Source organism: Sycon ciliatum, chromosome 9, assembly GCF_964019385.1.
Source record: "Sycon ciliatum chromosome 9, ocSycCili1.1, whole genome shotgun sequence".
In the NCBI taxonomy this organism is placed as follows: Eukaryota; Metazoa; Porifera; class Calcarea; order Leucosolenida; family Sycettidae; genus Sycon; species Sycon ciliatum.
In genome coordinates, this window is record NC_088651.1 from 10282551 (window position 1) to 10303223 (window position 20673).

The window sequence follows — 20673 nt, forward strand, 5'->3', positions numbered from 1 at the left end:
ATATAATAATTAGAGATAATACGGTATGTACAAAAACACTGCGTGCTGTGCACAGAACAGACTCAGTGAGTCAGTGCAGGACTAGTCGACTGCAGGTGCAGGTGCATTCATTACTCACAGACTAGACACAGGTGTCGCTAGTTTACTGTGTCTGTATCGTCACTATCGAACAGATAGGCTGTAGGCGCATGGTAGGCCTATGCATGTACATGTATATGCAGTGCCAGTACGAGTGAAAATCTAATCTAACCTACAACCACTGTAGCACTAGCCAGGATGATGGCAGGATCATGACTTTGTCATTCATGAGTCATGAGTCATGAGGTTGTGTTTTGTACATGTACGAGGTACTCTTGATCTTGGCTCGACTCCTACGTCCCATGCCTAGGCTATATCCTGTAGCGCTGTCATTATCCTGGATCGCATCCGGCTATTGCCAGTGCAAGTGTTGTCTTTTTGTACTAAATTGTAGATCCTCACATAATAATATTATAATAATATAAGGATAATAATCCTCATGATGCCACCGCGCAGCGTGGAAGGCCAAAGACAATGCTGCCAACAGTATCCATCAAGGACACTGCCCAAGCTGGCGTCATGATGAAGTCCGCCAATAGCCTACGTCAGTCCAGATGTCTCGCAATGGATAAGATCAAATGGAAAGGACTATTTCAGTAACACATACCCTATTTACTGCGGTACTCAATGTGAGACAGAAGCGGAACAGGCATACAATTTTCATTCTTACCGGTATGTCTTATTACGCGCGATGTATTATTATGGGGGTGGCTTTATTGGTTTTGTGTTTGTATTATGCAGCATCCCGGGTCATTTAAGACCATGGGGAGTACTGCTGTTGTATGTGAAGAAAATATAATAGGGGAGACTGAGAAAAAAGAAAGAAAAAAGAGAGAAATACTGTGAACAGCAAATCTACAATGATGCATGTACAATCTATTATAGAACTAATCTGCCAGAAAGAGACTTAACACAAGCAGGTACAGTAATAGCAAGAGAGCTAAATCAGAAAACAAAATCCGTTGAAAAGTAACCGTCATCAAATCTGAAATCGAGCCCTTCAGCGACACAATAGCACTGAAGGCAGCGATATAATTCTTCTCATTCAACATCAGTGAAGCACCGTCAAAATCGGTGAATGGGGGCTGATGGTATTATTGTTGTCTTTGTTATTGGCAAGTGATTAATATTACGATCATAATTATTTTCTGCAAATGGGTGCTTCAACTAATAGTTCGAACCATGGGCATTCGCAAACCAATGTAACTTATTGGAGTGTAATTATTATTTCATCTGAGTTATTGACCTGATGATGTCAACTGTGCCAAGGAGCGCCTCCTTTTGCAAGATCGATACACTGGCTCCGGCATCCAGTTCCCTCACAAAGTCAGCAGTCGAGGGGGTTAATCCACCTAATGCCCCCACAATCACTGGCACAATCTTGGCCTGCACCTGCCACATCTGCTCCACCTCACGCTTCAGGCCTTGATATTTCTGTATCTTTTCCACAGATTTTCGGCGGATGTTCCTATCCAGAGGGGCACTTACGTCCACAAGGAACGCTTCATCTTTGCCCTTGATAATAATGTCGGGTCTGTTTGCTCCAACGGGCACTGCTGTTGGAATTGGCACTTCCCAGTAGATTGACACATCCGTTTCAGCACTGTACACGACGTTGGTGAGTTGGTGACTTGTGTACTTATTCGAAATGCCCGATGCACCATACTTCCTGCACAATGTCCAGTGGAGATATTTTGCTAACCTGTTGTGGCGATTGACATAGTGACTTCCCGCACAAGCTGTACACGCTCCAGTAAGGTGGAAAACCGTTTCCTTGTCCCTGCCACACATCCTGCAACTCGTTTTCGTTGACACACCTGTTCCTCGATTAAATATCTCTTGTTCCGTGTATTATTATTATGATTCTTTATTCCACTCCAAATTGAAAATAAAAATAAAAATTGGAGGTATTACACTAACTCACCGGACTTATCATAGCCAAAGGTAAGCAGCACGGAATAATATATGGAAAAAGTAAGGTAGAGAGAGAAGAAGGGAAAAAGGCGCATGTGCCATCACAGGCATTAAAGCCCAGAGGTATCATGACAACAGGTATTGCAGAAAGGGGAGCATCAGAAGTTGGCGAAAAATTCAGGCCGGCAAAGCTCATCACTGGGCACAACCTCCAATGCGTTCACACAGAAAGATCAAATACGAATAACCACAGATATACCACAGTGTTTCAATTACAAACTAAAACGAATACAATAACATATAGAGCATAAGAAGCCCACCAGGGACAGCGAAGAGCCCTATGCTGCACCCAAAACAGATCTTAGAATGGCCATCGAGCCAAGGATAGCAGCCTGCTGCAGTTCGTGAAGGTGCCGCTCTTCACCACATAGCTGCTTAATTGAGGTAGCCGCTTCCTTCGTCAGGCCACCAAGAGCACTAACTATGATGGGCACTACGGACACTGCCTCTCGCTGCCAAATCTGCCCAATTTCCACTGCGAGGGGCAAGTATTTCGCTCTCTTTTCAGCATGTTTTAGTGTTACTCTATGATCCAGTGGCACACTGACATCAATAACTTGGACTATTAATATTATGTGGAAAGGAAAAGGACATATGGATACGAGTTAAGAGTAACTCTCCATCACTGTAACTGGATACTATATACGGTCAGAAAGTGCAATCACCAGGCACAAAACTGACAAGAGTACTGAGACATTCGACGTCCTGACACCTAGCTTCAACACATCTCCGTAGCGCTAACCGACAGCGTAGTTAGCGCTACGGAGATGTGTTGAAGCTAGGTGTCAGGACGTCGAATGTCTCAGTACTCTTGCCAGTTTTGTGCCTAGTTATTGCACTTTCTGACCGTATATAGTATCCAGTTACAGTGATGGAGAGTTACTCTTAACTCGTATCCATATGTCCTTTTCCTTTCCACATTTATTTATGGCTCAACATCCGAGTTTCATATTAATATTATTATTATTATCACGAAGTAGTGGTTGCGACTTCGGCGATAATTTGTAAGAAAGGGTTTGCTCCCCACACCGCTCTCACCGTCCAGGAGCGACACTGACTCACGCTGCTATCTGGTGTTCACGAGGTGTTTGTCGCGCTGGAAGCGGAGCGTCTCTGTAAGTTTGTATCCCTGGTGATGTTTGTGCCTGGAGAGCACTATATAAGTGGTGCTCTTCAGGCACAATCTTCCTCAGCCTACTCAAGCTCAACTGATGAGGGGTGAATTCCCCGAAACACTGTGTATTGAGCAGGGAGTGGTGCTTTCTTGCAGGTTTGCCGAGTCGAAGGTTCGATGGACTTCTCGTGTGCTCTGGATGGCAGTCGTGAGTCAGTCAAGTGTCAAGTAAAGTCGGCGGAATAGCGCGAGCTCCGGTGTGGGGAGCAAACCCTTTCTTACAAATTATCGCCGAAGTCGCAACCACTACTTCGTACTGTTGTGCCCAGCGCGGGCTTGCGACTAGTTGGTTTGGAGGTGACAGCGTTGCGAATGACCGAGGGTCCTCGACGTCTGTCTCACCGTCCAGGAGCGACACTGACTCACGCTGCTATCTGGTGTTCACGAGGTGTTTGTCGCGCTGGAAGCGGAGCGTCTCTGTAAGTTTGTATCCCTGGTGATGTTTGTGCCTGGAGAGCACTATATAAGTGGTGCTCTTCAGGCACAATCTTCCTCAGCCTACTCAAGCTCAACTGATGAGGGGTGAATTCCCCGAAACACTGTGTATTGAGCAGGGAGTGGTGCTTTCTTGCAGGTTTGCCGAGTCGAAGGTTCGATGGACTTCTCGTGTGCTCTGGATGGCAGTCGTGAGTCAGTCAAGTGTCAAGTAAAGTCGGCGGAATAGCGCGAGCTCCGGTGTGGGGAGCAAACCCTTTCTTATTATTATTATTATTATTATTATTATTGTGAGGGCTGCGTCCCACCCGCCTGTGTGGATTCACAGGAAGTGTGAGTTACGAAGTCTGAAGAAAATGTTGAACAGTCTCTGCTGGGATGACGACTACACCATAGCTCAGTGGTAGAGCATCGCTAGCTACAAGCGAGGGTCCCTGGTTCGAGTCCTGGTGGTGACGGTCATTTTTTTCTTCGGACGTTTCCCGTTTGTCTCTTTCCCTCAAACTAGTGAAGATTATTATTATTCATTATACCCAGCTCATATTAACCCCCACTAATTTCTGTGATCTATAACTGGTGAATATATCTCCTTATCGCCTTCTTAGTATTTGACCCCACTAATTTCCCTGATACCTAAGCGGTCAAATATATCGCGTATTTGACTGCTTAGTCAAATACACGATATATTTGACTACTTATATTTGACTCCTTAGAACTTCTTGGACTTAGAAATTTTCTCTCCAACTTAGAAAAAGAAATTTTTGAAGAAAGCAGAAATACACAAGATGGGATTTGAACCCACAACCTTGTGAATCTCAGTCACTCTTCCTTACCACCCAGCCACTGTGCTACCGAAGCTGAACCTAGTTTAAACAATGATCTTGACTTTCAATGCAGTACAATGCAGTATAGGCTATAGTATAATACTAGAATTACAAGGATATGTCGTATATGAAGAGAAACTATTGCGTGGAGAACACGATAAATAGATTATAGACCTCATAGTTGGTCTATACAGGATATATAGACCTCGTAAAAGACCTCGGGGGACCTCGGTCTTTTACTCGGTCTATATATCCTGTATAGACCTCCTAACCGGTCTATAATCTATACATATTCACCACTTTAACTTGGGGTATATACTTTGCTTTATCGCCTTCTTAGTATTTGACCCCACTAATTTCCCTGATACCTAAGCGGTCAAATATATCGCGTATTTGACTGCTTAGTCAAATACACGATATATTTGACTACTTATATTTGACTCCTTAGAACTTCTTGGACTTAAGCGGGATTCACAGAAGCTTTTTTGCGATGCGACACGCGATGCGACAGACGCGAAACCGGGAAAACCCCAAATCGCAGCCATGTCGCACCCCACGCAACTGCCGCAACTGGGCCATCGCAGGCCATCGCAGAAGTTGAGCTTGGCTCAACTTTTGCGATGCGATGCGATACGACAAGCGATTTGGTGTACGATTTTGACCTTTTCTACAGCAAAGTTGTACAAAGGTGCAAGAGTTGCCTATAAATTTTTTCAAGTTGTGTCAAACCGCGCGAATATCATGGTGGCGTACCCAAATCAGCAAAACTTTGTCGCATCGTTGACTTCTTCTGTGAATGGTATTTCGCGAGTTCGCATCGCACGCGTCCGTCGCAGATCGCGTCGCATCGCGTGTCGCATCGCAAAAAAGCTTCTGTGAATCCCGCTTAAGAAATTTTCTCTCCAACTTAGAAAAAGAAATTTTTGAAGAAAGCAGAAATACACAAGATGGGATTTGAACCCACAACCTTGTGAATCTCAGTCACTCTTCCTTACCACCCAGCCACTGTGCTACCGATGCTGAACTTAGTTTAAACAATGATCTTGACTTTCAATGCAGTACAATGCAGTATAAGCTATAGTATAATACTAGAATTACAAGGATATGTCGTATATGAAGAGAAACTATTGCGTGGAGAACACGATAAATAGATTATAGACCTCATAGTTGGTCTATACAGGATATATAGACCGAGTAAAAGACCGAGGTCCCCCGAGGTCTTTTACTCGGTCTATAGCTCGACTTGTCAGGGGTTCTAGGGCTGATAATCCCCTGACCCAGGGGATTATTCTTCATAATCCCCTAGGTGAGGGGAAAGAGCCCAAGACTTTGGACTGCTCTCACTATACCTAGCGAGAGTAGGCCAAAGCAAGCTAGCCAAACAAACCCCAAAGAGCCAGCCTGGAAGCTGCTGTGTGAAATCTCAATCAAATGACTTTATTATAGGAAGGTAATTGAACAAGTGGACATATTTACAAAACTCTCACATGAGCACCGTGAATATGTTTTTTGTATTAGATGAACATGGATGTGACATGTGAACGTGCAATTACAGCTGCTCATGAATAATTGGCAACAAAGTACATGACTGTATGTCTGCAACGTCAACGACAACGTTGCCATGGAAACTGAACAACAAATGAAAGCAATTACACTGTATTGTATCGTAAATAGGTTTACTATGGAACCTAAACAAGAGAAATGTTGTTCTTTGTATCTGAATTCGCAAGAAATCCAACACGTACGCATCTCGATCTCAACAACAATGTTGCCATGGAAACTGAACACTGGTCATACCGCCCATCACTGCATCAGGCATCACCCTCGGCCTCCCTCCCTCCCCCTCAAAAATTAATTGGCTGAGAAATTCAAAGAGAAAAACACACAGATCAGGACTTACAAGAGTACACAACATGTGGGGCCTGAACTCCCACCAGAACAAGAAGAAATCCATAAAAGCAGGCTGAGGCAATGTAAAGAGAAAAAAAGATCAGGTATTGTTTTTTTCATTTGTCAAATTGTGTTTTGTTCCTGTGTCATGTTTCCTTGCTTTGCAAGCTAGCTTGCCTTTCCTTTTTTTGTTGAGCTTGAAAAAGTACTACTGAGTACTGTACTGTACTCCCTGCTTACAACTGAAAAAAGTGTGAAAGCCAACAACTGTGTACCGTGCACGTGATGGCTGCGCAGACCCCTGACAAGTCGAGCTATATACAGATAGTGCACGGATTGGTCCTCGGAAGAATATTTTTCATAATCCCCGCGGCGCTGCGCGCCTTGGGGATTATGAAAAATATTCTCCTCGGATCCGTGCACTATCCTATACATATATCCTGTATAGACCTCCTAACCGGTCTATAATCTATACATATTACCCACTTAGAGGTTGTAACTTTTCAACTTTCAAGGGACTTAGACATTTTCTCTCCAATTGAAAAAGAAAAAAATTGAAGAGAAGAAAGAAGTTTCAGCAGGAATCGAACCTGCAACCATAAGATTCCCAAGCACCTATCTTGACCACCCAGCCACCAGGGTGTTGATGCAGATGTTGGTTGAAAGAAAAGTCTTAGGTCTGGAACACGCAATACTACCTACACATAATAGTACTGTATACTATTGTTATACTGGGATACTAAAATAGCTATTTCGGACCAGTATTTCAGGCCAAAACCGAAGCTATAAATAGAATAAACACCTCTGTCTTGTGTTTATGGGAATATAAACACTGTCTATAAAAACCTCGGCTACGCCTCGGTTTTTATAGCAGTATTTATATTCCCATAAACACTACGACATCGGTGTTTATTCTATACTTATTATTATTATTATTAACTGGTTTGAGGGAAAGATTATTATTATTATTATTATGGAGTTGGCTTTATTTCACTCACGTTGTCATGACATGAGGTAAGAACCCCATCACCGGGCCAAACGAGACCAAGGGTAATGAGAGAAAAAAATAGATAAATGGCCAACGCAATGAAGACCGAAGCAAAAAGGATTGTAAAAACCAAAGCAAAAATATTGAAAGCCGAGGCAGAAACTGAGAGACGAACAGAAATCAGCAGAACGATGGAGGAGGCCAGGACATATTCGAATACAAAAAGATGGAGGAGGACAGGACATATTCGAATACAAAAAGAGTAATCACAAAAATGGACTACCAACAAAAAGAGTAATCACAAAAATGGACTACCAGGAATAGACCTGTAGAAATAGAGGAAGAGATGAATGCCGGACATACTCAAATGGCAAGAGAAAAATCAGGTTGTGAGGACCGTCATACTGCACATTCATGGATGTCAAAGCAAATGCGGTATTGGAGGTTTATACGGACTGGCTCTACCCGTAACATGAGGAGCCTAATGCCGAATGCCAAGAACCAACTTGACGATGTTCAGCGTGCCCAGGATAGCACATTGCTGAGCCCTTTCAATGCGCAGAGTGCCTGCCAATGCCAACACAAAGTGTGACAGGGACACACCAGTCAGTCCACCAAGCGCCCCAACAACCAGGGGCACAACGCGGACATCATCCACATGCCAGATGCGCCGCAGCTCTTGGCAAAGGGGAGCGTACTTTGTTATTTTTTTCGGCGATTTTTGTGGGCACATTCTAGTCCAATGGAACACTGACATCCATCAGCAGCACCTGTGTGCTGGACCGCAGCACCAGGTCTGGACGGTTGTAGCGCACTTGCGTATCCGTTGGGATATTGAACTCCCACAGGAGCTTCATGTTAAGATTTTCCGTGACAGGCACAAGATGATGCTTCAGCGGGTTGCTTCCCGGCCGACCCAGACCATGCCGCTTGCATAGTGCCCAATGCACCAACTTGACCAGCGTGTCATGCCGTTCGATGTACAGTGTTTTGGCTAGGGCTGGGCAACAGGCCACAATGTGATCAACTGTTTCTCCGCGAGTGCCGCAAACTCGACAAATGTCCACAACGTCTCCCCGTCCAATGACCGTGACCTGATAGTGCCTGGTCGCAATGGCCTGATCCTGTACAGCCAGCAAGAGTCCCTCTGTCGCAGGCCTGATCGTTGGCGATTTTAGCCAGCGAAAACTCAAGCCCAGGTCCAAGCCAGCATCAGAAGCTCGTCTCCAGAACTGGCCATGGAGAGGCTAACCTTGGATAACGGCCAGGCACCGGAGAGCAACGACTTTCTTGACAATGACTTTTGTGGCAGTCTCCAAGTCGGGTAGGTCAAGTTCACCCAGAAGTCTGGAGGCTTGACGTGTAACTGATTTTGACGGTGCCACATCATTGTCGTGATGGCGCTTAACAGCAGCCAACAGTGGCACATTTGGGTGGGCTTGTAGGTACCGCGCCACCCGGACACGGGTTATCCAGGAGATCCCGGAATGATAGAATTCCTCGACCACCCATGTCACGAGGCAGGTGGACCCTGGCGGCAGAGTCCTTGGGGTGGCGGGCGTGTGCTTTAAACAGTGCTTGGCGGGTCTGTCGGTCGAGTTCCTCTATCTCTGCCTTTGTCCACTCAACGATGCACAGAGAGTAGAGGATGACTGGAATGGCAAAGGTGTTGATGGCTTTGACCAAGTTCCTGGCGTTCAATTGAGATGAGCATATCAATTGAAGACGGTGGCCGAACTCAGCCTTTGCTGTGGTCTTCAATTCGGTGGCGTGAAAATGGGCTGATTCCGGGACACCAAGGTACCTGTAGGACTCCTCCGCCTGCAGCTTAGCAATGGCGTGACCCTGGAGTGTCTGGAGAGCAGACTGCTGATCGCTCTGGGCTATCCCCCGTTTCATAGTGAGCCAGCTAGACTTTGACGGGTTGAAACGCATACCAATGCAGTCGCCCATTGACTCCACAACATTGGTCATGGAGAGCAGATTATTGTCGTTTCGGGCGAAGAGCTTCATGTCGTCCATGTACCACAGGTGCGATACAGGGCACACCTGGGCCGGTGGGCCACAGCAGTAGCCAAGACCCGTCCTGGTCAATTCTCCACTGATCGGATTTAGAGACAGGCAAAATAGCAGTGGAGAAAGGGAATCGCCCTGGAAAATGCCACGGTGGATAGATATTGGGCGGCTGAATGCACGGGGTGTTTGACCAGGCAGTACCATTTGCGTTCTCCAGTGATCCATCATGCTTGAGATGCAAGCGACAAGATTTTCTGCAAAGCGGTAGATCGACAGGCATCTCCGGATCCACTGGTGAGACAGGCTATCGAAGGCTTTGCGGAAGTCCACCCAGCACGTCGAAAGATTCCGACTACGGGATGCTGCGAACCATCTTGTCGATCATTAGTTGGTCAAGGCATCCACCACGCCCTGGAGTACAGCCAACTTGCTCATCTGCAAAGATATCCTCAGAAGATAAATGGCGCCACATGGCAGCAGCGAGTAAGGATGTGAATATCTTGCTAATTGTTGGCAGGCATGTTATTGGGCGATAATACTCGGGCCTAGAAAGGTCTCCTTTCTTAGGCAGTAGAGTGGTGATACCAAACGAGAACCAGGCCGGCGACTCCGTCTCTGCATCCAGGATTGATTGGAAGGAGACCACAGGACGCTCGTGGATAGACGAAAACGTCTTCCACCAAAATGCATGGATCTTGTCCCGTCCTGGGGCTTTCCAGTTGTTTGATTTCTTCAAGAGGTCCCTGAGGTCCTCCAGTTGAAGAATGACACGGTCTTGTTGTTGAATCTCCTCACAGTCCCTCTCCAAATTATCAAGCCAAGCACCGCCACGCAGCTCCACGGGTTGTTCCAGTATAGATCACCAGAACTCAGTAACAGCCTCAGCCGATGGATGCGCAGCAGCCTGGTCGACAGGTGGCTGCCCAGGCATTTCCCTAGACTTGGTCATATTGCGGTAGAACTGACGCTCATTCGTGACGAAAACACGATTCTCCGACCTGCGTGTTGCCTCTAGCTTATAGCGCCGGATCCGTGCGGCTGTTTCTTCTAGCTGCATTTTCGTATGCTCCAGTAGCTGGCGGGCCTGATCCAAAGTCTGGACTTTATATTGCCGGTGGATCCTGTGCTGCTTGATGTTGGTGTCAGAGAGGGATCCATCACGCAGGAAGCTGGTCAGCCGGGACACGTCAGCCCTCAGTGCACTGACACGTTTTTCAAGGCGTTGTCGCCAGGCAGGCAAGGAGCGTTCTCCTCTATAGCTGTGTCAGGGGTACCATCTGTATTGATATCCAGCAGTGAGAGTACAAGCTTGGCCCCAGCATAGACCATGTCACTGATCTGGCCAAGCGAGGTGGTGTCATTTCGCACCTCACGGTCACACTCCACGAGTCTAGGGAGTATCTTGTTCACACGGGCAGTGGCAGAGGCCAGAGACTTACTGGCCACGTGCCTAGGTACTGGTAGGCTCGACCTGGACTCTGGAGTAGTTGCACCGCACTGTTCGTAGATTTCAACAAGTTTGGCGTAAAGTGGTGCACTATCTGGCTCGAACGCACCCAGGGTGTCACTAGCGTTGGTGCCACTATTATGTCTACTTTTTTCACTTCTTTCAAAGGCGATAAGCCAGACCCACCGGGAAATATTTCCATGGGTGGGACAGCAAAAAGAAAGTGAAAAAAATAAAAAAAGCTAAAAACCAAAGGGACAAGAAATAGGGGAAGGAAGAGGAAGAAAGGAAAGAAACTCAATCCGAACTCCAACAACAATAATAAAGAATTTGCAGCGACAGGCAAAGTACATCAACCAATGAAGGGAGTAACAAAGGAAATAATTATCAGTCTTTATCAGTCGTTATTCAAGTCTCTTAGCTACTTAAAGGGGAAGTTAAGGCAAAAATTAAAATTTCACCAGTTGTAGTCTTCGGGGTGCTGAGTCGAATGGTCGTGGTCCGAGGAAGCTGAGACGCTCCCTTCCTACTTGAATCCCAATCGAACTCGCGTACTTCCACCGAAACTGGGTGACTGCGCCCTACTAGATGGGGATTTGTATGCAAAATGTCACTAAAAGCGCCAATTCGTTCTTATAAAAGCACGGATGACCGCGATTGGCCCATATGTTGTAGTCTTTTGGACGCTGAGTCGACTGGTTTTGGTCCGAAAAGGCTGCGATGCGGCGTTCCTCCTTTATTCCCAATCGAACATGGTTGAAGAAGCGGTCACGTGCTCCTGCGTACACCAGTCACCTGGTCACCGTGCCTGCAGGGTACAACTTACTAGCCTGTTTGACCTTTTTTGGGTGTAGTCCTGTCACTCGAGTTGAACTCGAGTTCAACCTTGGTGTGAAAGTTGTCACCTGCTGGCGTGGTGACCAGGTGATTTGGGCACGCAGGACCACGTGACCGCTTCTTCAACCATGTTCGATTGGGAATAAAGGAGGAACGCTGCATCGCAGCCTTTTCGGACCAAAACCAGTCGACGCAGCGTCCAAAAGACTACAACATATGGGCCAATCGCGGTCATCCGTGCTTTTATAAGAACGAAATGGCGCTTTTAGTGACATTTTGCATACAAATCCCCATCTAGTAGGGCGCAGTCACCCAGTTTCGGTGGAAGTGCGCGAGTTCGATTGGGATTCAAGTAGGAAGGGAGCGTCTCAGCTTCCTCGGACCACGACCATTCGACTCAGCACCCCGAAGACTACAACTGGTGAAATTTTAATTTTTGCCTTAACTTCCCCTTTAACGTGCAAACGCAGCAGAGGTGCATCTACATGTTAAGGATAGTTCTTAGTATTTTAATCGAACCTTGGATAGCCTCCTGTTGTACAATAGCCAGGTCTCCTCCCTGCACAGTCCGAAGGCATTGAGGAGTCTCTCCCAACAAGCCTCCCAGGGCACCGACAACCACAGGGACCACGTCAACCTGGGTGAGGGACCAAATCCTGGAAATCTCCCGCTTCAAATCATAATATTTCGAGCACTTTTCAGCCATTTTCTTATTGATGTTGTTCTCACCAGGAACGCTGATGTCTATAATGTAGGCGATGCGCTCCTTGTCATCAACAAGGAGTAGATCGGGCCTGTTTGCTGATAGTTTCAGGTCAGTTGGGACCGAATACTCCCAATAGAGGCGATACCGATCACTTTTGACCAATGCCTAAAGCTGGTGGTCGAAGCGTGAAGCACCAGTAGGTAGATCTCGTGCTTTACACATTTCGAAGTGCACATACTTTACTATCCGGTTATGTCGTTCAATGTAACTGGTCCGAGCAAGAACTGGGCAGGCACTGACAATGTGGTCAATTCTTTCTAAGCTGCCCTTGCAAAGCCTGCAATTGGCATCAGTTTGAGCAATTGACTTCATTATGGCATATTGGTAATTTTTCGTTTTGAGGGATTGGTCTTGTGCTGCCATAATCATGCCTTCAGTTGAAGGTTTCAGTGTCCTTGATTTCAACCACATGAAGGTAAGCTCCTTATCTAGGCGATTCTCCTCCAATCGGCTCCAATATCTCCCATGCAGCGGCATAGTGGAAACTGTTTTGGATTTTCGCTCGGCGCACGCTTGTTTAATGGTATGCTTATTGGGTAAAGCTGGTCCAGCTGCTGGCAGATCCAAACTCGACAGGAACTTAGCGGCCTTTGCAGTTATTGAGTGGCTTTTTGTTGTAGGTTTTTGTTGATGATAGTGATAAAGCAGGCTTATTCTGTCTATTGGGCTGGTACTCATGTAGCGGGCCAGGCCACACATGCTCCGGCCGTGCATATCCTCACAAGAGACCAAGCCCCGGCCTCCATCTCCCCTCTTCATGTAGAGCCTGTTGACTGAGGCTTTGGGGTGGTGAAATCCAGACGCAGTCAAGGCTGATCTTGTCGCTCGATCTGTGGTCTTGATTTCAGCCTCGGTCCAATTTACGATTCCATAACTATTATGTCATAACCGGCAGAGCATACGTATTGGTGGCTTTGATCATGTTTCGCGCATTCAATCCACTGTTAAGAAGCAAATGTAATCTCTTCTTGTATTCTGCAGTGAGTTGCGTCTTGCGGGTGAGGTATCATGGCTGCTTGCACTACTCCAAGGTACTTGTATGTTTCATCGAGTCGTAGCGACTCTGCAATGGTCTCATCGCCAACCTGGATAGAGCATCCTTCATCTGGTTTTCCTCTCCAGACGTGCAGCACGGCACACTTGGCCGGGTTGAGATTCATGCCGATGTCATTACCAACGCCACACACGGTAGACACGAGGGTAGTCATATCCTTTGTAGTTTTCCCGTAGAGTTTAATGTCGTCCATGTACCAAGAGTGATTGATATTCAACTCGGCGTCTCTGCAGCTGACTCTGTATCCCAAAGGCAATCGGTTGAGCTCAAAACTGATTGGGTTTAGCGCCAGGCAAAACAGTAACGGGGATAATGTGTCACCTTGAAATATGCCTCTTCTTATAGAAATGTTGCCGGTAGTGACCCTGCATCTCCCCTGGTCGCATATGTGCATTGTCGTTCTCCAGTTCTGCATGCTACGAGCAATAGTTGTGACCAAAGACGGGTGGAATCGATACATCATCAAAGCATGTAGAATCCATTCATGCGACACACTATCAAACGCCTTTTTGAAGTCCAGGTATGCCATGACCAAATTTCGCCCTTTCGTATGGGCATCCTCCAGAATCATCTTATTCACCATCAGGTGCTCCTTGCAACCAAGACCAGCTGCTGCACAACCGCGCTGCTCCGTTGCAAGTATTTCATGTTGATTGATGTGCTGCCACATAATCTTCGATATGGCGGCGGTAAAGAGCTTGTACTGTATCGGAAGACACGTAATTGGTCTATAATCTTTGGGCATTGCCGAAGGTGGAGAAGTCTTCGGAAGGAGAGTAGTAGCGCCAGACGTCAACCATCCCGGAATGTCACTGTGGCCATCTATCACCCTCTGGAAGGCTCTCCGAAGGTAAGAATGCAGGCTTGTCAGCCTCTTCCACCAGTACCCATGCAACTTGTCATGGCCCGGAGCCCTCCACAAGGCTAGTTTGCGCAGGCAGTCAGCCAGGATGTCCTGGGTGATAACTGTGCTACTCTGCACAGGGACGTGTTCTTCATAATATTCAGCTTGCCTTACATACCACTCACCAGCGGTGAACGGCGCAGGTGTAGACAAAAGATCACTCCAGAATTCCGTGGCTTCACACGCCTCTGGAAATTTCGGCGTCTCCAATCGATTTGAAGCACCACTAACAGAGTGTGCAGGTTCCCGAAGCGTCCGGTAGAAAGCACGCTCATTCATTTGGAACATTTTGTTGGCTTTTTTAGCCTTTTCATTTTCTCGGCATCGACGACATCACAGTTTTCCATCGCACAGGTGAAGAACGCTGTCGCATCTTGTGAAATACACACTTGTAACACGCACAGTCAAACAATGGACAGAAAGGCTCTGTGCCTTTCAGTCCACTGCTCTATGCTCTGCCTCAACGGCATTTTGAGTACTCTTCAGGGCCTGCTGGAGAGCCGGGTCAGCCGGGTCACGCGCCCGGCTGGGGAGCTGCACGACCTGGCTGAGCAGGTAGCACCGGGTCCAGTCTGACCCAGCTGAAAAATGTCTAAAGCTGACAATGGATTCCTAAAATACCGGTATTTTACGACTCGCGGACCCCATCTTCTTCCATGGTTGGTCTCACCCTCTCCTCAATTGGCTTGCTGTCTTGACATGCCACGAGGTGCAGCAATAAATAAATAAATAAATCTGTTGCAAATGATTATGTAGCGCAACCGTACACACTACAGTCTTCAAGCGACAGAAACTCGGCTAGGGTGAACCAGGGTCAACTGGTTCGAGCACGATCTGGCCAGCGGCGAGCAGGAAATCACTCAAAGTCGATGGGGCAGGCAGTCAAAAGCGTAACTTTGGCTATAGCTTTCGACACAGTTGCAAGTTTTCAGCTGACTGGTGATTTGGACGATGGAGCCCGCAGCGGAGAGAAAAAGAACTCGCGCTTTCCAAGACTCTTGGAAGAAAGGTCGCCCCTGGCTAGACTACGACCATGCCTGTCTATCCATATCATGCGCTTTGTGCAAGACCCATTTCCAAAGGCAGACGAGCGGCGGTGGATTTGGTCACGATGCGTTTTGAGCAGGCTTTTTTGTTGTTTTCTGGCGGATGATCTGACCCGGCTGGCCTGCATGCGCCAGGTACACTCTGACCGGGCTGTGTTGAATGTCTAGAGCAGGCCCTGCTCTTTGCACAGTACTGTCAGTAGGTGCCCCCCCCCCCCCCCCCCCCCCCCTGCAACATACACGTGTGAACACATGGCATTCTGTGGTAGAGTTCTCGGCAAATTAGTATTTCAGGAACTTGTGGAGCTGTCCAAAGGGCTGCAAGATGAATTTTATCAATATTGTCATCGGAAGTGTCCTCTATAACGTTACACAGTGGTCGGTGTATGCAAGTCGGACGGGTCAAGACTGAAGAACGCAATGTGATTTGTGATGGAAGGTTTTGCACCACAATGTTTCGGCCTGGGGCCCATCATAAGGGTTGACACATGAACTGTAGTCAGTGAATATGCATGGACACCTCATCCTGCAATCAATTTCATGTCTGTCTGCGTCTGGCTGTATGTTGGTGCATTGGAATTCACCTGTTTCTCCTTCAATTCCCAGGCTCTCTGTTCCCGTTGAGACCGGCAGCGATGGCATCACACCAGCCATTCTCCAATAAACCGCGCACTGACGTGCTGGAGCTACACGTGTACAATCCCACCGCCACTTCACCTTCTCCAGTACAGGTGGTAACCAACGACGACAGGCCTGGATTGGTTGCGGCGTACTGGTGAGTGGCAAATAGCCGTAGAACAGTAATGCCGTCGGGCACCGGAGGACGCAAGGAGAGGGGGGGGGGGGGGGGGCTTTGCTTCAGGCTAGTCGTGCTCGTACTCACTTTGACTTTCCAGGGTCAAGGCGGAGAATGAAAGGTTTTGAAGAGTGAAACGCAGTGCAATTAAGTTTGAGTTGTGGTTGTTTCCCCAAAACACACCGTGGTTCTGAAAATGTAATGACAGCACGGGAAGTATCCACCCGGATCTTGAAATCCCCCCGTACTTCATCACCTGGTACCGCAGTATTTCAACGTACACAGGAACTAGTCCAGAAGGGACACCTGCCGAGAAGGGACCGACCTTTTTCTGCTTCCTGGAGTGATTGCCTGACACGGCTTCCAGTGCACATTTACTTGCATTGAACTGCCCTTGCGGCCCGGGCTACACCGTGTGTGCCCAACACTTGGCGTTCTTTGTTTGTTCATGTTTGATTGCGATTCTGCAGGAGAGACCCGCTAGCCAAATCAACCGGTCAACACGGTCTCAACAGCAGTGGAATACATTTCACGATCACCGCCCACCCAGCCCTGAGTGTCTCGATTCACGTTCATTTCGGCCACAGCGGCACTGGCAGCAGCGGCGATGGCAGGCATGCACCAGCAGAGGAACCTCTACATCCATGCACGCTACACCGAGGAGTGAACATATGCCGCCGTAATGGCAACGAACAAACCAAAGTGTGCTCCAAAGAGTCAAGATACGTGCAGCACGACATGTCTGCAAGGCCAGGACAACTATTGCCAACACACAACCTGCATCACGACCCGGCAATGCTGGAGGAGCAGAAGCCATACCTTAGCTGTGCCGGTGGATATGGTGACATTGTTGTACCTCATGGGCGTATTCCACATGGCGTGTACCTCTCCGTGTGGATGGTCTAGTGCATGGTCGACGGGTTGATTTGCCTGCTCTTTCTTGCTCTCTTCTTTTTCTCTCTCTGTTACACATACACACACTGGTCTCTCCCTTTATCTGCCTTTCTCTCCCTCTTTTCCTTTGTCTTTCCCTAGCGCTCTTCGTCACACACACACACACACACACACACACACACACACACACACACACACACACACACACACACACACACACACACACACTCTCTCGCAATTATTTGTTCGACGTGTTTATCTATGGGTATGCTAAATCTCTTTCCGACTCTTTATCTGTCTGTCTGTCTGTCTCCATCTCCGGCAACCATGCAGGCTCTTGTTTTGTTCTATGCTGTTGTCTCTGCTGCTTTAGCCTGTCACTCCATGGTGTTGTGGCTTGACCATAACGGTATTTATTTACAGGTAGTTTTAGAGTAGGGCTTGACTATATTTTTTTATAAAATCCGGCATTGTCATGTGCATGCAGGCGTGGCGAGGTGGTCTACAAAACAGCGGTAAGACAATGATTGAGAAACAGAGGGCACAGCCTCAGCTTGGAGGCTAGTACTCCAACCTTGCTGTAGCCCCGCAGTCAAGTAGGACGTGTAACATGGCCTGACATGCATGAGGGTTACGGCACTTATGGTAATTGTGTTCATGGGATTCTCGGCCTATCCACTCACCTGTTTCAGGAGCTGTAACTGCAAGTGTTCGGTCCCAAGCACCTCTTAGTCTTACGTGAACATATTTCCAAGAGAAAGTCAATGCTAGACTCACGTAGCAAGCGTTAAATTACTGCAAGAACACGTACCATCATGGATAGTAGTGGGTTGATAAGCTGTTCGGATGATGCCAATGTGTACGTGTTTAACCATAAGAAGAACAGTACAGATACAGTGTCCATGGTGAATTTAAAAAAAAGTAAAATATGTCAAGAGTAATGATAAAAAATGTGGGAACTATTTCTGTGGAAAAGACCCTAAAGTCAAACCAGGGGTGGCAAGTATGTCCAAATTGTCAAAGGTCAAAGTACCAAAACATAACCATTTTATAAATATTCGGTGAGGAGACAACAATTTAAATATCGCAATAAGGAGGACGAGCTGACGTGACAATGGATACCTTTATTGAACAATGTCCAGCATTATTCAATAAAGTTATCCAATGTCACTTCAGCTCGTCCTCCATATAGCGACATTAAACTATACATAATGCTTTTTAACGATAGTGTAAACACATGTTTCTTGCAGCAGCAGATAATTAACGCTTTTACCAGTCTGCACATGGAGTACACATGCACACGTATTTTTCAAACAACATCCAATCTAAGCCTCCCCCCCCCCCCCTTCTTCTCTCTGCCTCTCGCCCTGACACGTGTGTATGCAGAAACACACACAAACACACGCACGCGTGCACACACACACACACAACAGACAAATACACACACACACATAATATTGTCCGTGTATCCATACACCAGCTGCCGTACCCACGTAGCAATCGTGTTCATCACAGGTACATGTAGACACTGCTGTATTGCATGAGGGCACGGCAGACGTGTCCCTCATGCAATGTTCATTCCACTCCTGTCCACTCTCATATCAGCTACCAGTACAAGACGCTGTAAGATACGCTCAACCTCCTCTCTGCTTTCCTGAACACAGGAAGAAAAGAAGATAGAAGGCACCAATTAGCACAGCAACTAATTGAATTCTTGATGTGAAGTGGTAGGGACGGGGGGGGGGGGGGGGGAGAGAGAGAGAGAGAGAGAGAGAGAGAGAGAGAGAGAGAGAGAGAGAGAGAGAGAGAGAGAGAGAGAGAGAGAGAGAGAAAGAGAGAGAGAGAGCGAGAGAGAGAAGCAAGATCTGTTGTATAACGTGGCTATTCTGGTACGATAATACTGCACCTGGTCTCCCACTACGGCGACACACACTGCACTGCAGCTATCACTAAAATCCACACAGTCATAACGCTACGGTCACACTACACTTACGGTGAGATGATGCTCCTGTCCAGTGCCGGCCGCCTGCGCTACACTCGCCTGACCATCGACACAGTCCCCGGAGGACACCACCGCCGCAGTGTTGGCATTGCCGCTTGCCTCATCATGCTGTTGCTGTGACGACGGCGGGTGCCGGCGTGCTGTGGTTGGCTTGCTGTCTTCGTCGACGTCGTTACTCAGCCCCGACCTCATACCCAGAATGAGCTCCATGTGGCGTGTCAGCTCACCCGGGCCGCTGTCCAGTGCCTTGGCCAGACCGGCCACGTAGTGGTGCGCGCCGAGGATGGCGTGGTGATTGAGAATCTTGGGCTGCATACACACAGACAAGCACGCATGCACGGACACCGCACAGTCATGCATGCGTTTCATACCAGACAACATGGCACAGAGCAATCCACATTACAGGTGTCTAAGATCCTCATGCAGGCTGCCTAACCGTGATCAAGAGTAGATAGGCTCCCAGGAGTGTGCGACTCCGGACACCCTCTCCAAATGGGGTCCGCCGACAGCGAAAACTGTATTTGTCATTATGTTTTGACTGGGCCCTGCCGGTCAGGGACCCACTCCTGGTACAGAGAACAAATATCACGTCTGCATGCGACTGGAGGGGGCTACCCATCACACCCCGTACTTCACTTCGAGTAGAGTGGATCCAATTCGACTCAGAAGTCGTTATTTGTTTACTTCTGATGTCAACACTTTCAAACCCAATAGAGGTTATGCGATGACATCATGTGTTGAGATGCGATTACCTCATCTGTTCTCAGATGCGATAACATCATCTGTTCAGATGCGATTACATCATCGGCGTAGTCGTGGCACAACACTACACTACAGTCTTGCACTAGCGACTCACGCCGCATACATAGCGGCCATTAAAAAATCTGCTGACTTCCGCTGTATGCATGTATTTAGCGCCCATTAGAAAATCTGTCCTTGGAATCGTTCGCATAAACCCTATACTGGTAACTCTTACCCGCTCCTCGTCCAGAAGATCCTTGTTGGGCAACTCGTCTTCTACGGCCTGTACAAACGAGTGGTAGATGTAGGTGAAGAATGCCAGGAACATGTCTGGGTCGCTGAGCTCTCCTTCGCCGTAGTCTACGTAGATGGTGGCCACACTGCGTGAGAGTAGACAGACCACACAGCGCATCACCTCCCGGTACTCCTCATGCCCAGGCGATAGGTATCCGTTACGGTACAATAGCTGGTGTGAAGCACACAGTTAAGCACACACACACACATAGAGTTTTAGTATTAGAGACGGTTCCAAAAGCATAGGAGAGAGAGAGAGAGTGTGTGTGTGTGTGTGTGTGTGTGTGTGTGTGTGTGTGTGTGTGTGTGTGTGTGTGTGTGTGTGTGTGTGTGTGTGTGTGTGTGTGTGTGTGTGTGTGTGTGTGTGTGTGTGTGTGTGTGTGTGTGTGTGTGTGTGTGTGTGTGTGTGTGTGTGTGTGTGTGTGTGTGTGGTGTGGTGGTGTGTGTGTGTGTGTGTGTGGTGTGTGTGTGTGTGTGTGTGTGTGTCTGTGTGTGTGTGTGTGTGTGTGTGTG

The 20673-nt window shown here is 47.6% G+C and overlaps 2 protein-coding genes across 2 annotated transcripts; one reads left to right on the top strand and one right to left on the bottom strand.

The window, feature by feature from the left end:
- Nucleotides 1-15997: 15997 nt before the first annotated feature.
- LOC135824657 (uncharacterized) lies at nt 15998-17611 on the top strand. The gene is made up of 2 exons (XM_065337377.1): nt 15998-16208; nt 16700-17611. The coding sequence occupies exons 1-2, from the start codon at nt 16069-16071 to the stop codon at nt 17133-17135; spliced, it is 576 nt and encodes a 191-aa protein (XP_065193449.1). The 5' UTR covers nt 15998-16068; the 3' UTR covers nt 17136-17611.
- A 240-nt stretch (nt 17612-17851) lies between these two features.
- On the bottom strand, nt 17852-20347 carry LOC135824658 (uncharacterized). The gene is made up of 3 exons (XM_065337378.1): nt 20102-20347; nt 19117-19434; nt 17852-18777 (listed from the first exon to the last, which is right to left on the bottom strand). Exons 1-3 carry the CDS (start codon nt 20276-20278, stop codon nt 18688-18690), a joined length of 585 nt encoding a protein of 194 aa, XP_065193450.1. The 5' UTR covers nt 20279-20347; the 3' UTR covers nt 17852-18687.
- Nucleotides 20348-20673: the final 326 nt, after the last annotated feature.